The sequence below is a fragment of the Melozone crissalis genome, unplaced genomic scaffold, assembly GCF_028551555.1.
Source record: "Melozone crissalis strain CALT ecotype California unplaced genomic scaffold, PUWL_Pcris_2 ptg000006l_1, whole genome shotgun sequence".
In the NCBI taxonomy this organism is placed as follows: Eukaryota; Metazoa; Chordata; class Aves; order Passeriformes; family Passerellidae; genus Melozone; species Melozone crissalis.
In genome coordinates this window covers 52,525,114-52,543,162 of record NW_026535784.1, presented here as the reverse complement: position 1 = coordinate 52,543,162, position 18,049 = coordinate 52,525,114, and the positions used below count along the sequence as shown (strand labels likewise).

General features: G+C 42.3%; 1 protein-coding gene across 2 annotated transcripts in view; it reads right to left on the bottom strand.

Annotated features, from left to right (window-relative positions):
• Window positions 1–13,571, bottom strand: part of ARHGAP10 (Rho GTPase activating protein 10) — a 138,766-nt gene extending 125,195 nt beyond the window's left edge. For both annotated transcript variants that reach the window (XR_008484389.1, XM_054295641.1), the window contains exon 1: window positions 13,403–13,571. Coding sequence is in view for 1 of the 2 variants with exons in the window: in XM_054295641.1 (XP_054151616.1) it covers window positions 13,403–13,556 (154 nt within the window). In the remaining variant the exon portion in view is untranslated. The remainder of the gene's footprint in view (window positions 1–13,402) is intronic.
• Window positions 13,572–18,049: the final 4,478 nt, after the last annotated feature.

Below are 18,049 nucleotides of genomic sequence, written 5' to 3'. Positions count from 1 at the left end.
AATGGGTCCCTCTCTGGAAGCAAAGCAACTGGGAATAAGCAAGTATCTTAAAGAAAGCAAGTAAAAAAGAAACCACACCACACTCCTCCCCAGAAGAGAACTGGCATGCTCTCTTCCTCTGACATTACTAAATACTGACATCATTTTCTACAGAGCTACAAAAGAAATGTCCTTCCCCCTTCTAATTGTTCTGCTGTGACTAAAAATTCAACTGACATTGGCCATCCTGGTCTGAGGATATCTTTTCCAAAGCCCAGCAAGGAACTAGAGGTACATACTTTGAAGAAGATTTGATTCAGTCATTGTTCTCTCCTACATCTCTATCCCAAAACCTCTTAGGAAGCATGAGCATGTCCCCATGGCAGCATGTGCTAAAACCCATGCCTATTAGACCTTTGCTGCTCATCCCTAATACTTAAACTTGAACATTCACCGGAGTTTGCTCTATAAATGTTCACCAGAAAGGCAGCTAAAGACATCAAATGAGGTGAAGAAGGCAGCAATTTCTGCTGACTATGGCAGGAATCTGAAAAGTTACATTACTCAGACCTCTCAGAGGGAAGACAGAGAAAGAAGAGACGGAATCACCAACCACTGAGTTCACATCAACTATTTTTCAACCAAAATTCCTTCCTGGCATCCCCTAGTGCCTCTGCTTGTCACTGGGAATGCCTCCCCAACACACCCATCCAGGCACTCAGAACAAAACTCAGCAGCTGCTCCTATCTCTCTCAGCTACTACACTAATAATAGGGTCTAGGAAGCAATGTTCCAATAAGGCTGTTCAATAATGTCCTCATGATATGTGAGATCACCTCCAGACCACTAGTAAATATGGAAATATTCTATATTTAAAATAGAAACTGAAAGAATTTTCTTTTCCTGAAACCCTCTGAAATACAGCATCCTTATTCAAAGATAACACTCCTTAAAGATAAATTCTCTTAACAAGGCTTTGCTATCAAACCTGACACATCAAAAGCATACAATCCCTTTCATCTGCTCACAAGTCTTCACGATCCTAAAAGCAAGCAAACCATAGCTATCACTACAGGAATGGAAAGCACATGCATAAAGCTTTATTTACAAAAGGACTGAAATTGAAATAAATGTTGATAGAATTATTTGGGAGTTGTTTGACATTTTTGTGGTATCAGAAGCTTTTGTTTCAGGAGGGGCTTTGATTACTTGTTTCAGTTACGTGTTGCTTACAAACACAATTAAGTTCCACTGAAAGAAATCTTTCTCTGTACCAGAGAGAAGTGGTGGAGGAGGCACTATCAGATTACTTGCCTGTGTGGTCCAGTTGCTTCCCCCATCCAAAAAAAAAAAAAAATGCTACTTTTCCTGCCTGACATCTTAGTTCCTAATTCCATTTTTAAATGCATTGATGGTAATTATGCCAAGCTAATTTCCAAGAAGGTATTAAAGCCAGCTTCTTTCTAAACACTTTCATTTCAAGAACAAAAAAAACATGCAAGAGGGAAAAAAACCCTCCTCAATGAAGCAAGCTTAGCAATAACTTTACCAACCTAAGTTGGACTTCAGTACATCCATGGAGTGTTATAGCAAGGTTGACATACCTGTTTTTCTTCACATCTGCATGCTTTCTATTTAAAAAAAGTGAATGATTAAATGCTAGAAACCTTAGAAACGCCAAACTGCTGACCGAAATTTCCACTGGAATAATCTGCATGGCAAGGGCAGAACAGCTGCCTTCTGAGATCATACTTCCATGTCCTCTGTACTGAGATGTCCAGCACATGACTACAGGAGAACATGGAACATCTTCCTCTCGGATTCTGTATTAAGCTAATTTACTTGAAGAGGATAAAAACAGTTTATAACTACTGCCTAATTCAAATCATGACTGCAGAAAAAGAGCAGCCTTCCCTAATCCAGAAAGGACTCATACACAACACTTCTTTGTGACATTTCAATATTCATTAAATGCTTAGCAGATTAATAGCCCTAAATTTGAAGCAATAGATTAAATAGTGCTGAAAAGAAAGATATAAACTAGTGAGAGGTTTGCCCAAAGCTGCTCACAAAGTCACTTCTCTAGACACAGCTTGATCTTTCATTTATAACATAAAATTATTCATGTATATGAAAAGAGAACTAATTTTGCAGACATGAACCATGACCCCTATAGAAAAATCCTCAAAACTGGCAGCAACCTATTTGCAGCAACTAAAATTAAAAAAAAGGTGCCCTATATAAAAATTATGTTGCACCAAATTATAAGGTATTTTTCTAAATTAATAAAGAGGAATTCATACCTAAGACACACTCTAATTACAGATCTATTACAGTGGGTAATGAAGGCAGGAAGGGAAATGGAATTTCCAGGTAAGTGAAAACAAAGAATCATTTCTCTTGAGTCTCAGCTGCATTTCCCAAATAAAATTTGCGTCTTGGATATCTTATACTACATTTACAGTGTAATATTTGTACATGCACAATACAATTTTCTTTGTTGTGTGTGACTGACCTTTCCCACAGACCTTCAGTCTGCTTGTTTTCAGGTCTCAGCCCTCTCTAAGGTAATTTCTAGTCATCAGTACCCTCAGAGATGATTGCACTACTTGGCTCACTAGGTTCCAATCTCCTTCAGTTTTGCTATAGGCCTCCAGCAAAGTTCATCTAAATAGAGTGCCAAGTTCTACGTATGACATTCAAGGATGCAACACAAACATTTCCTTAGTTCATTACACTAACTACACAAAAACTTGAGCTGCATGTCTGGAACTTAGAACTATTACTTCACAAAACATGGCAAAAAACTGCAGTGAGAGAAGAGACACAATTGGCAACAATAAATTTCCATGCTAGACTAGCTACTTCCATACCCCTCAGGATGGCAGCCTTCCCCCTCAGGTACAACCCTACAGAACCTCATGGGACAAGCAGTAATGGTGTTGGAATGGTCACAAATGTGTTTTGTGAAACAAAACAAAAATAGCCATGGGAGAGAGAAGCATTTCTTTCAACATTAGATTCTTCTACTTCTTTTGTTGGTTTTGGCTGGGATAGAGAAAATTTTCTTCAGAGTGGCTGGTATGGGGCTGAGTTTTGGATTTGTGCTGAACACAGTGACAGTAACAGGGATGTTTTTGTTATTGTTGAGCAGGGCTTACACACAGCCAAAGCCTCTTCTAGTTTTTGGATAGCCCTGCTGGTGAGGAGACTGGGGGTGCATGAGGGGTTAGGACGAGACCCAGCTGGGACAGGTGACCCCAACTGAATAAAGTTTATATTACACAGAATATGCTGAGTTGGAATGGACCCACAAAGATCACTGAGTCCAGCTCCTGGCCCTGCACAGCACCACCCCCAAGCGTCACACCACGTGCCCAAGAGTATTGTCCAAATGCTTCCTGAGCTCTATCAGAGTTGGTGCTGTCACCTCTTTCCTGGGGTGCCCATTCCAGTGCCCAACCATCCTCTGGGGAAAGAAATTTCTTCTGATATCCAAGCTAAGCCTCCCCTGACACTTTCAGGGCCACTCCCTCACATCCTGTCCCTGTCACCACACAGAAGAGCTCAGTGTCTGCCCCTCCTCTTCCCCTCATGAGGAAGCTGTAACTGCAGTGAGGTCTCTCCTCAGTCTCCTCCAGGCTGAACAAACCAGTGACTTCAGCCACTTCTCATTGAGCTTCCCCTCAAAACCCTTCACCACCTTTCTTGCCCTCCTTTAGATGCTCTCCAAGAGCTTCAAATCTTGGTTGTACTGTGGCACCCCAAACTGCCCCCAGCACTGGAGGCTGCCCCAGCCCAGAGCAGAGCAGGACAATCCTCTCTCTTGCCCAGCTGGTGATGCTGTCCCTGATGCCCCCCCCCCCCAGGACAGGCTTGCCTTCCTGGCTGCCAGGGCACTGACTCACATTCAACTTTCCATGGACCAGCATCCCCAGGGCCCTTTGCACAGTGCTGCTCTCCAGCCTCTCATTCCCCAGTCTGTCCATACATCCAGGGTTGCCCTGTCCCAGGTGCAGGATCTGGCACTTGCCCTGGCTGGACTTCACCTGGCTGGTGATTGCCCAGCCCTCTATTTTGTTAAGGTCTCTCTGAAGGGCCTCCCTGCCTTCAGGGAGTCAACAGCTCCTCCCAGCTTTGTGTGATCTGCAAACTTGTTTAGCATCCCTTCCAGTCCTGCATCCAAGTTTCAATGGAGATATTGAAAAGCACAGGGCTTAAGATGGAGCCCTAGAGAACACCACTAGGCACAGGTCTCCAGTGCACACCCTTCAGTCCAGTCCTCAGCCTGTGAGCCAGCTGCTCACCCACTGCATGCTCTGATTGTACAGCCTGTGCAGTAGGATCCTGTGAGAGACACGAGCCAAGCTTTGCTGAAATCCAAAACGTTTACATCAGCTGGCTTCCCTTGATCAAATAGCTGCATTTATTGTCATAAAAAAAAAAATCAGGTTTGATCAGCAGGAATTTCTATACCTGTGGTGTCATGCTCCATATATAAAGAAGGGAGAAGGAGAAGGAAGTGGGGAAATGTTTGGAGTAACAGCATTTGTCTTTCCAAGTAACCCTTACAGATGATTGGGCCCTGCTCTCCTGGAAATGACCGAACACCTTGCCCACCCATGGGAAGTGAATAATTCCTTGATTTGCTTTATTGATGCTCATGGCTTTTGCTTTCCCTGTTGAACTCTCTTGATCTCAACCCAGGAGTTCTCTAGCTTTCACCCTTCTAATTTTCTCCCCAATCCCACCAGCTGGGAGAATGAGCAAGTGGCTGTGTGATTCTCAGCTGTTAGCTGGGATTAAGCCATGACACTTCTTAAAAAAAAACAAAAAAACACCATAATTCTAGGAATTCTTGGTAGTTTGGTAGTTTGATTTCTTTTAGTCAAGATGCTGAATCCCCTGGAACAAGAGAACAGCTAGGAAGAGGCACAACAGAAATTTGAAACTGTGCATTTTGAAATGACTGAAAGCATAAAATGAAGCACAATAAAAGAACAGTAATATTACCACAGAGCAAGTGTTTGAGAGCAGACTGGACAAAGTCAGCTTTGTTCCTGAAAAGCTTGCAGGCTGAGGAGTTGAACAGGCAAAAAGCTTTGGAGAAGCAGTCCTTTGGCTCGTGACTGAGTCTGTCAGTCAGTCCAGGCCTCTCCAACAGAGAGCTTACAACCTGGGATTGTAAGAGGAAAAAGGCATGAACAAGTTACACTGCTTTGCTCTCAGAGCACTGATGTGCTCCAAAGGCTGACACTATGCAGCAGTCACAGTCTGTTAATGCACATAAGCTGCAAGCTGAGCCCCACAACAGATTTTTAAGAACTGGGACCCACTGTCAAAATGATATTTTGACAAGTTTGTGTCAGATCCTCTGTGACCTGGCAGCGTGCCCCCTCCACCTGTTTGCAAGACAACAGGATTTTCTTTTGGAGAAGCACATCCTAAGCAATTACACTTTTATGTAAAACTGCTACAAGTTTACATATACTTTTTTTTGCTCCAACACATAAACATTCAAATATTAGTAATATTTTTCAAAACAAGCAACTCTAATGACTGGCAAAACCACAGATTAAATCAAAACATTTACATCAGCTGGCTTCCCTTGATCAACTAGGTGCAAAAAAAAACAAAAAAAAAAAAATACAATGTTCTCTCTCTGCTTGGGAAAACATCCCAATTTTTGAGATTTGATACAATAAGGCTTAAACACTTGGTGTATGACACACTTCACACTCCTCAATACTTTTCATTACTATTTAATCTATTGCTTCGAATTCAGGGTTATTCTAAGCCCCCATGCCTAATGGAAGAAGCCTAATGGAGGACATGGACACATTCAAAGCTGAAAACCACTCATCAGCAACAAAGTGGCTGAGAACCTGTTCCTGGACACCACACACACTACAATGTCCTTCCAGGCCCAGCTCTGGTACAAAGCCCTGCCCAGTTTCATCCTGGATACCCAATTTTCCCTGCCAAATTAAACAAAGCATTGTTTTTCCTCTTCAAGGACATGCAGTTCCAAGCAGCCAGGTGCACATACAAAAGCTGACAAGGACCCAGGGAAGCTGTAACACAGATCTACTGAGAGACAAAGCCCCCCTCTGACCCACCTATTGAGCCAATAACCTCCACCTGCCCAGTCCTCTCATTTAAAAAGGCAACAGAGGGTTTATTCAAAGGTCTGGGCTGTAGTAAAACCATAATCTGTTTAATAACGCTATGATTTTCCATCCCTGTAGATTATTTTCCCCTCATGCTTCTCCTTTCCCACAAAAGACAAGCTTAGCATGAATGATTTACAGGAACTTCTAATTTGGCCTTGGCCTGTGATGGCCACATAGCTTCTGAGGGCCTGGATGTTTTCTCTCTATTTTTATCCTGAAAGATGAGCAAACACACAGGATGGAAAAGAACAACAAAGGGAGGAAACAAAAACAGAGCAGAAGGAGTAAAAGACAAAGAAGAGATGGCATCTGCAAGAAGCTCCAACCATAGTTACAATCAGGTATGGAAAAACAGCATGACATTGAGGTTGTCTGTCAAAATTTGCCACAATTATCTGTTTAGGAAAAGAATTGGAGGACAGTGTAAACCAGGCCACACACTTCCCTTTCCAGTATCTTATTTCCAGTGAGATAACAAGACACACTTTGGACAGAAGGCACACATTTATCCCAGCTGTACAATATGGGGCTTCATAAATTACTGCCCCTCTCTCCATCAAAGTCTCACCCAGAGGAAAACAACCTCCACAGGAGCTGCTGGGATGGAGTACAAGTGCCTGCTTCAACTCATTGCAAAACTGATGGCTGAGTTTAAATTTGGCAAGGAAGATGGGTTTGACTTAGCAACAAGGCAGATTTTAGATGCTGATTAAGATTGACAACTACAGTGGGTGGCAGCAACCACCAGCAGAGAAATGTTACATTCCCTGAACAGTACTTTCTTAAGTTATTCTGCCAATATGTGCCCAAGTTTATCTGATCATATATTTTACACTCATTAGATACTCCAGAAAGTATTCAATTGTTTCAAGTGTCTTAATTAGCCAACTCAGAACTTGAAGACTTTTAAAAGATAACCAAAACACTGAGCATATTGTAATATCTAAAGGACAACTGTCATAGAACAGCAAATATGGTACTGAAACTCAGAAAAGCGGCATTAGACACAAAAAGAAGCCCCATCAGACATGAGCAAATCATAAAAATTATCTCAAGAAGCCACAACCCACACTATCAAAACACTAAGCATATTGCCAAGATTCACATGCTGTGAACTCTCTCTCTGAAACAGGCAAGCCCCTGGTTTTTAGGTTAATGTGCTAAGTGTTGCAGCAGTGACCGAGGCTGGCACTGTAAAACGAAAGCACTACAGTCAATGTAAACCTTAGACATTAATTACATCATGTTACAAAACAGCTGGGAAGGAGGAGACAAGAACTGGGATGCAGCTCTGCAGTGCCAGCCCAAACATGTTTGCTACTTCCCAAAAAAAAAAAAATAAAAATCACCACAGCACTCTCCTTCCTGCCCCCTTGGAAAAACATCTGGGCCAGGCAGAAAGAGATGTTCTGCCTCAATAAAACTGTCCAGGTTATTTCAGACTGGACTTGAGAAGTGTTATCAGTGTCATAAGGTCAGCTTGCTAAAATTTGCAACATTTTTGCAATACAGAGCTGCAAGGCACAGGATAATTTTAGGAAGAGCATACACCTACAGCTTAGCAGTGGGCCTATTGTTCTTAATTTCAAGCAGGTGCTGGCACTTTACAGACTGTAGGGCAAATGCACTCTTTTCTACAACTCCTTAAGATAGATTGAGATTCCATAGAATTCTAAAATTACCTTTATAAAGTCTTGTCATTTAAAAAAAAAAAAATCAAGGAAAAAAACCATCTCAACATGATCTACCAGACAACATCTCTAAAATCTATAAACTTATTTCTGTGGTTTTGTCCCAAAGACTGACAATTACACCAATCAGTGATGCTCTCTTTAATGACCACACACACATTTTATCTAAAGCTGAAAAATGATACCTTTTCCCCCAAATTATAAAAGACAAAATAACTTCATTTAATGACAGTTTTTCCCATCTCTCAGAACTAAGAAAATCCATATAAATTCATGAATTTTTATATTTTCTGCTCTCACAGATGTTCAGTAGCACAACGCTCTGCTTACAATACAGAAAAAAAAATGAACAGTGGAACATCTACAGGACAAAGACAGTAATGGAGCTAGTTAGTAATTCAAGCTGAAGAGATGAGATTCAAGCTGACAAACTGGCATCCTCCACAGAATGAGCCTGACACTTTTTATAGCTACTGACACAGTAACGAATGCTCTACTTGGGGTGGAGCTAAACAAAATGTTCTTTAGAGTACTTTCTTAAATATAAGCATTTCCCTGGTCCTTGTTCAGAAACAACTTTATCTACAAGCAGAAAAGAAAAAAAAAAATATAAGTGCTGTCAGAGTTAATTAGGTCTCAGCTGTGGCAATTATCTTGAAGGGAAGGGAAAAGCAACATTTTATTACAGTTTAATCAGCAGCTCTTTCTTAAGGGAAATCCCTATTAGATGGGCCCCAAAGTACCTGTTTGCCTTAGCTCTCTAATGGGCTCAATAATGGAAACAATTCCAATAGAAAGTTGGAGATTTTTAAAGTACATACAGCTCAGTTGCCTTTGCAATACTGCCCTTAAAGTAATTTTTATCTAGCATGGCCCAAGCAGAGTATATTTCAATTTTAAATCTCAGAGCATTCACATGCAACATGGATTTGTTCATGGTTATCACACCTAAAGCATGCCTTACAATAGAAATAAAGGGTGTGAGTTACTAATTGAAAAATAAAATTGCTTTTTAAAATGCTAAATATAAAGATTTATTAATTCAGAGGTCTCAATGAATTCAAGGCAAAATAATCAAATATAGAGCTCTAACTAACCTCAGCTGACTTAGGAAATTTTGTACACAAGTTCAACTAAGACCCTCTTGCAATATTCCCCCTTTCCCCATTAAGTAAAATGGCATTAAGATTTTACTCAACCTTTGGGTTCTACCTAAATCTTTAGTGAATGCCCATTTCTTGTCTAGAAGTTATTAAAAAGCCCTATATTAGGGGTTTTGTCTTACTTCTTTGACATGTACTGGAATGTCAGTAGAACATTTTTGTTGCAAAAAAAATTCCTAAGACTTTGGAGGCTGGCACACATTACACATGGTTTCATAACTGCAGATTATATTAAGGAAAGCTTTAAAAAATAGACAATTAGTGCTTAAGAAAAAAATGCACCACATCTCAAGTGGTCTGAGAGGTTTTTATGTGGTGTTATTATGTGGATTACCACAGCTTTTATATTTGCATAATAATATATACACCAAGTCAGGCAAAAATCTAACTAGACCAGTGTCTGGAAGGTCAACAACCACCACCACACACCAGGAGGACTGGCCAAGAAAAAGCATAAGGGTTTGGACAATTCAGATACCAAACTGGGGCTTAGGACTGGATTAGGTTCTTCAGTCATCTTTGTTAAAACAAATACTCATCACTAACTCTGTATATTCCAACAAACTCTTTCTACACATAAAATAAAATTGGTTGCCATTTTGTATGCTGTCTGGAAGAGTGCAAGAAAGAACTCTTCCATGAAAAACACAAAAAGCAAATGGCAATAAGAAACAGTCACTGAGTATGCTGGGCTGCACTGGATAGCCAGGATGCCCAGTGCACCCAGTACATCCATCTTCTGTCTTCACCAGCCCATCACAAAGTCACTGCATCTGGCTCAAACAGAATTCTGCTCCAATTTGAGCCTAAATCCAAGAATGGGGAGGCTCTGCTTTCAGGCACATGGAACAGCTGAGAGCACGCACTCATGAGTATCCTTTGCAAAGGCCCTGTGAGAAAGCCAAAACCTGTACTCATCCTGACTCTTCCTACTCCACTTCTCCACTTGGCATCTCATTAGCAGTGACAGCTCCTGCTGCAGGTATACAAAAAAAAAAACCTTCAAAAAGTATCTTCAAAAGCCCCTCAAGAATCTCACACTCATGCAAAGAGACCTAGAGTTGGATGAACACAGGGAGAAGAATTCAGACTAAATACCCAGTATTTATCCAGTTTATTCTTTAGCTTCCAACAAATTGCACTGCAGATTTTTAGGAGCTCAGAACTAAACCTATTACATTCCTTTTGTGATTCAGAATAAGGATTCTCTTATCAGGCACCTTTAAATTCACTTTCACTGAAGCACAACTTCCTCCATCCAGAAGTTATTTATAAACCATATTGATCCTAACTTGTTTAACTGAATTGGAATCCCCCAAGAAATATTACATTTCTATTTTAAAAAGCACAAGTGCATACCACTTGTAATTACTGATTAGTAACAGTAAGGAAAAATGGGTTTGTACTCCTTTTAAACACATTTAACTGTCATAAGAAAAGGAAGAATCACCTATTGCTAACTCATCTTTCCAATATTTAGCTTGAACTAGACAACTTGGTGATTCAAAACCTGACACAGGAAACAGACAGCTTTGAGTCACTCTTGTTTATCTCTCTATCACATTACTGAAACTACTGAAACTTTAAAGTGTAAAGATACACTTGAAGTATGCTTGACTCTGGAAATCCAACAATTTAAAAATGCTTTTTTTTTTGTTCTCTTTTTTAAGTAGTATAGTCCTGTACTAACAAAAATCAATTCTTCTGAGTTTTAGGTGAAAAATACAATCTCATACGACTGAGGAGACAAAGGGAAAGGAGCCAGTGAGAGGACCCACACTGTGTTACTGTTGTACCCTGCAAGACACTGATAGTTCCTATGAATTAGAGGGAGTGGCAGCAGTATCTGCTATCACATGTCAAGATGTAACCCAGTGCAGGCAGCATCAAAGTCACTGACAAGGCTGTCTGTCAGGCAGGAAGAGGGATCCAGTCAATTGTATCAGTTATTCACACCTAAAGAATCCCCATAACGTTGGCTGCCAGCTTCACAAGTGAAATAAGGAAATTGCTAAGGGAGAGAAATGCTGACAGTGTCTATTGCAGTCCCACAAATTACACATCTCCCACAAATTAAAGAACAATAGTGCACCTACTATGTTTTATACTTTACACACCACTCAGAGCAGCTTATCACATTCACATATCAATTACACCAAGTGCAAATCTCATATTTTACCAGTTCTAGAAACAAAGAAATATTTTAGCTATTATCAAGATGATATTTTTCATTCAAAAGACTAAAACAATTTTCTAAAAATTGTCAGCAACTGTTGTTTAAGAGGCAATCATCTAAGTTCACCACACCCTGCTTTATTATCACATTCTCAAAATTGCAGTGAAACTCTTTGTGCAGAAAATGCAGTTTGGACACAAATGAATAGACCATTGTGTCTAGACCACTTCTGACGCTGGGTTTTTGGAACAAATACTAATCTCATTTGGTTTCCTGACAGCAAATAAATCAGGTTCCTCAAAGAATTTAGATGATAACATTTTCTTCTGGAAACACAAGGAGGGCCAATACCCTAACCACCGGGGTTTTAGTGGGTTTTAACCACTGGACTCCCTGTGCTTCCTCTACTTCAATTTGTCTTTAAATGTCTGTTGAACAGTGGCACTCCTTCACCAGCACCAGCGAAAGGCAGCTCAGCTTCAAACCTGTCACTCAGGGCACTCTAAAGAGGAGAGGCAACTGCAGAAACCTGAAATGTGGGAAGAAGGGTCTAACCTGTTTGTACTTTTCAAACAAGTATGCTGAAGATGTTTGTTAGAATAAGGTACAGCAGCTAAACTCAAGAGTAAACCTGAGACTCTCATCTCAGAAAGGAAGGCAGTGCTTAGACCTGAATAGGCAGGATCTCAGATAGCCTCTCTAAATATTCCTCATGGGCTAGCCCAAAGTATTTCAAGGAGCCCTCCCAGGCCAGGTGGCTCTGGCCAGAACACTTGGCTTCCACCACACACAGGAAAGCACCCTGAGCACTGCACACAAAGCCAATTTACCAGCACAGAATTCTGGTATGCTGTGGACAGCCAGCTGTGGACAGGATGCTCATTTGAGTTAGGGCTTTCCTCACCACAGCCAGCTCCATGCTTTCAAATTAAGTTTTGTATACATTGTATACATTACTGTACATGAGCAACTGAGAGCTTGGGGCTGTTGCCAAAATAATGTCTAGATGCTTAAGACAGAGAAATTGAATTATTTCTCTCCACTGTTCTTATCCAATTTTGGAGACACTTTTTTACTTTATACTCCAAGTTAAGATGATTTATACTGACACTTCAAGTCACAGATTTGGAATAATCCTCCAAGATCACAATGTGCAGTAACTGAATGTAAACTGGCCAAAGAATAACAGTTACACACCAGTGACATTTGATATGGCATTTTCTACTGGAGACAAAACCAGAAAACAGTGCTTTTTATTTACAGAAATGAGTTAATTCTGGTTTTAAAAATTTCACCATATCCAGGCAGCTACACTGATCAAACCACCAGCCAAAACCCTATCAGTTTAATGGAAACATCCTGACAGCATGGTTTCCTGGCTTCAGAAGTTTACCCTACCATAGGTGCTGTGCACTTCCGAGAACAAAGTGCCAGAGCACTATTAGTGGTTTATTTGAAAATTGGTATAGCAAATCATCCTACCAAATATTTAGATGACTACACAACTGTGTCATATGTTAAATGGAAAAATACATTAGCACAATAAAATAACAACAAAAATACTAAGAACATGCACGAACGTGGTTATTCAAGGCGAAAAACATGATTCCCACATAAAACACATTATAGCTAGCTATTTATATACACTGTGTATGTACTCAACAATTAAACGCAGCATTAACAAAACACCAGCACATTTTAAGAGGCCAAAGGCATAGAACTGGTAACCAGCGCTGTCAGCACAAAACTAAGTCTGAAAATTCCTGAGCACACTTCTTGTGACAGAGGCATTTTCCATCAGCCTCCCCACAGGCTGCAGGGCACAGGCACGCCATGGTTATGGTCAGTACGCGGTTCGCGGCCGCTCAGCTCGCAGCGCACCGGCAGCACCTGGCACCGAGCGCTCCCGGCGGATTCACACGGCAGCCGGGGCTGCTCGGGCTCGGCACCGCCGAACACAGCAGCCAGGCCCGGCCCAGCAACCGGGCAGATGCAACAGGAGTCCCCCGGCGCTGCCATCGCCTCTATCCCTCATTCCCCTCCGCGGAGAAGGGCTGCAGAGGACCCGCGTCTCCAAGCGGCTGATGGGGAGCCCCAGGGAGAGGCTGGAGAGCGCCGGTGCAAAGCTCCGTGCCACAAAGGCGAGCGCCGCCGGCTCAAAGGCAAAGCTCCCGGCGCCGGGCAGCCGCCCCCGCATCTCCCCCCGCTCCCGCCACTCACTCTTGGTCGCGGCGATCAGGTTCTTGCCATCCTTCAGCAACTCCTTGATAAACTTATTGGTCTTCTCCAGCTCGGCCTCGTGGGCTCTCACCCGCTCCCTGAACCAGGGGCTGTCCAGGTAGCAGTCGCTGAACTCCAGGGGCTGCAGCCCCATGGCTGCCGCTGCTGCTGCCGCCGCCGCCGCCGCGCCGGGCTCGGCTCCCCGCGAACCGCAGCACCGCCGCCCTCCGCAGCCGCGGCCACAAAGACGGAGCAGCGGCTCCCCCCTCACAGGGCTGGGCGCGGGCACAGACAGCCGAGCTCAGCGGAGCCGCCCTCCCGGCAGCCCCGCCGGGCCACGCCCGAGCGGGGCGGGCAGAGCCCGTGGCCCGCCCCTTCCCCGCTCCCTGCGGCGGCGGCTCCGGGCGGGGCGCTGGGGCCGCCCCGGTGCGCCCGGTGCCCGGGCAGGGCGGCTCGGCTGAGGCGCTGCGGGCGTCCCCGAGCGGAGAACGGGAGCAGGTACCGCTACCGAGAGAGGCCTGTGCTCTGCAGGGACACCGCGGCGAGTCATCGATGGACAGACACCAACCCCGCCAGGGGCAAGCGCGGGAGGCTGCTCCTGGAACCGGACAGCCCTGGCTCTGTGTGTAGCCTGGGGAACAGAGCAGCGCTGTGCAAAGGACCTGGGGGTGCTGGTCCGTGGAAAGTTGAATGCGAGTCAGTGCCCTGGTAATCGGGAGGGCGAACCGTGTCCTGGGGGACATCAGGCAGCCGATCAAGGGAGGGGATTGCCTTGCTCTGCTCTGCACTGGAGCGGCCTCACCTCGAGAGCTGGGGACAGCTTTGGGTGCCACAGTGTAAAAACAACATTAAGCTATTAGAGAGCATCCAAAGGAGGGCTACGAGAATGGTGAAGGGCCTTAAGGGGAAGCTGTATCAGGAGTGGCTGAAGTCACTTGGTTTGTTCAGCCTGGAGGGAACTGATGAGAGACCTCGTTGTGGTCTTCAACTTGTTCGTGAGGGGAAGAGGAGGTGTGGGCACTGATCTCTGTGGTACCCAATGACAAGACTTGAGAAAACAGCATGAAGTTGAGTCATAGGTGGTTTACATTGTGTATCAGGAAAAGGTTTTTCACCCAGAGGGTGGTTGGCTACTTGAAAAGGCCTCCCAGGGAAGTGGTCACAGCCTCAAGCCTGACAGAGCTCAAGAAGCATTTGGACAGTGCTCTCAGACCCATGGTGGGATTCCTGGGATGTCCTGTGTAAGGGCCAGAGTTGGACTCAATGATTCTGATGGGTCCCTTCCCACTCCACATATTCTATAGTTCTATGATTGTACCAGCCATTGGGTCCCCTGCACCTCATGGAAACCTCTGTGAGCTTTAGGAAGGGGCTGAGCAGGCTCTCAGAGGGAGGATGCACAGAGCAGCACATGGGCTGCTTGAGCCAAAATTGGCTGTGGTGGTGGTTGTCTACCAGCTGAGAAGGCTGGTGCTGCTCACCCTGTCCCACTTGTGTCTGCACATGAAATACTCAGTAAAGGAGATACAGGCTCACCTTCATGTCTTCATTCGATAAACTACTACAGTCTTGTGAACAAGAACTGTGGCAACAGCAAGACCCTGAGAAGACCACTCAATGCTGAATTGTTTCAGTTAAGAATGTTAGGAAACTAATGAAGAAGGCAGAAAAGGCTTATAGTTATATTTGTGTTTATAATTTAGCTATAATTCATGGTTTCAATGGTTTGACAATCCAGAGTGGTTTCATGGGACTTTTTCAGATGATTGGAAGGTATATATATATATATATTAGTCATGAGTGTCTACTTTGGGAGTCAATTCAATCTGTTTTTTTCTCTATTTTGGCAAATTGGGTTCCCTTTCCCTTCTGAGATGAAGATAACTGGTGGTGTAACTATCAAGCTTTTTCTGTATGACCCCATGCACTGACCTGGAGAAGTCAAGTATGGAAATAGGTGGGCACTTTACAAATCTCATTTTTAATTACTCCTGTTCATAAAGCTGTATATTGGGAAGTATTGAATTTTGCAAACATTTGGGTTTTTTAATACCTGTCCACTTCAGAGCCTGCTTCAGAAACCAGACTGAGGATGCGTGTTACTCATCTGGCAGCAATCACAGAGCTCAAGTGAGTAAACACAGCATTTCATGATCAAAGAGCAAGATAAAATCCTCATTGTTCATGTAGATAAGGATGGTAAGAAAACACAATTATGTAAAGACAGGGCCAGGGAGAAGGGGCTTGACATGAAGGCTCATGGGTAAGTGTAGTTTCTGAAAGTAGTCTGAAAATGAGTGTGGCCCCTCCAAATGAGATGCCACCTAAACCTGCAGATGATCTGCTGAAATCACAGCAGACCAGGAGGGGCTATTGAGAGCTGATCCTGAACGTTCAGTTTTTCAGCCAAGTGTTCCACCTGCTAGATCACACTATCTGCTGATACTTATTTTCTAATATTACTTAGCTGAGAAGTTTCTATGCTATTCAAAAATCAGTTTAAAAAGAAAAATAAAACCACCTTTAATAACAAACAATCTTTATCTCTGTTTAGATTACTGAAGCAGCATTTCAAGTATAAGTATGTCTTCCATGGATAGTTTGTTTACTTTGTTCTGTAGTTGTCTCCAGCATTAGAGTTAGAATAATATTTTTCTTGGCTGTTTTTAGTTATTTTAATTTCCCTGTTTTCACTGAAGTGCTGTAAAGTAGTGGGGTCCCATGCTTTGTGTGGAGTTGCTTGCACTGAAATAAAAATTATTTTAAAAACTGAATGTTTGTCTTAGTCGTGGGGATTTTTAGCTGGCAAAAATACCCAGCAGGTCTGAAATTTAGATTTGTCCTACTATGACAGGCTCATCAGGAGAAATTGGTCTACCTGCCCCAATCATGTGAAATAAAAATGTATTCCTTTCTAGTTGTAGCTAAGAATAGCATTCAGTCCAATTTATATACATAAAAATAACATATTTTTTCCCAGAATAAAGAAAGTAAACTTCTATTTACATAATAAAACAAGAAAGCAAATTCACTACTAAATTGAAATTCTACACTCTTTATCCAGTTAATCAAAACAACATGCTGGATTCCTACCACCACAGTTATTAAATATATGTTTTCCTAAACTTGACCCACAAGTTCAAAATATTGTCACACTCTGAAAAAGCAGAATTGTGATTTAAAACAAAAGATGGAACACTGAGGGGAAATAATAACCTATTATTTATGCACAACAATTACCTATGTAATGAGCAATAAAAGGAATTGCCCTTTTACCACTAATTACCACCACTAATTAAGGCTCCGAGTGGCTTTGTATCAGAAAAATCTCTGCTTTTCTGCCACTCCCTACTCAAGGTCATCAAATTTTACAGCCTTCTTGTAGCCTCTTTTAAGAGACTATGACACAGATTCACTGTGTGAAGCTGTAGCAATATCCTGTCCATAAACTGTGTATTTATCTTTGCTTTGGTTGTTTTCCTTTGACATTCTGTGCAAGCATGGTTTCAGGAAATACCCTCTTCAAGTCATTTTATACAATAGGCATATACACCAGCATATCATATGTTTTGTTCTATCTTAACTTCCTTATGTTATTTTCAGATCTCCATTCTGATTTTTATGGAAGATGATATTCTGATGTGCGGCTGATTGTGTCTCCAGGCTGCATGTTAAGGAGAGACAGGTTAGAAATTAGTAAATTTAACTTTCAGTTTTACTGAAGTTTTGTTACAGAGAATTGATATCAGCTCCCACCATTTCCAACACACAGCTGTGTTGTTCAAAACATCACTAGCAATAGCAGCCTTCCAAGGAATTATAATTTTTTTGTCTTTGTCTAAGCACTTTTACCTCTGTCATGAGTTTTATAGAGGGTTTAAAGAGTTTCCTTCTAACTCCCATTTTGCTTATGACTGTGTCATCACAGTTGACTTGCAAGACCTTAGGGGTCTGATGCACATGTGAGATACCTTGAGGCTGCATGCTCCCTCTCCTCTCATCCATCAGCAGTTCATATATAAAAACAGACTGGTCTGCAAGCACTCACCATGCAGACCAACATTATTTATTCTACTGTCAGCCAATTTGATGATTATTATGGAAATCATGTATATCTCTGATGGGCATTCCTTTCTGTCACTCCTTTACAGCGCAAGCTTTACCCAACAAATTACTTTAGAAAGCAGCTGTATGTTTTGTCACTGTTATAAAGCATTGTGTCCTGGAGCCATTTTTTCCTGAAGTGTTCCATCACAAAGTTGTGAGTATGAAATTCACAAGTATCCTCCCCAGCCTTTGAAATGAATCGACTGTTGTGAATTTCAAGGGTTTTACGCTGCTATATTTTAGTAATCTTCACAAATGGGTCAAACTAGCACACGGTACTATTCCATTTATGCTTAAAAATATGCCCTATAAAGAATTTATGCTACCCACTAGCATTTATTTCCTCTGACAAAATATACAGCTGAATTAGTTTGGAGAACCATGGAGGGCCAGAGATAATTGCCCATTACAGTATTTGGTGCAGTCCAGCTCTTGTTACATCTCACTGACCACAGGTGATAATTGCATTGTGTTTTTTCTCTCATTCTTGCTTGTGATGTCCCATAGGTGCTAACATTTTCTTTGCCTCATACTGTCATC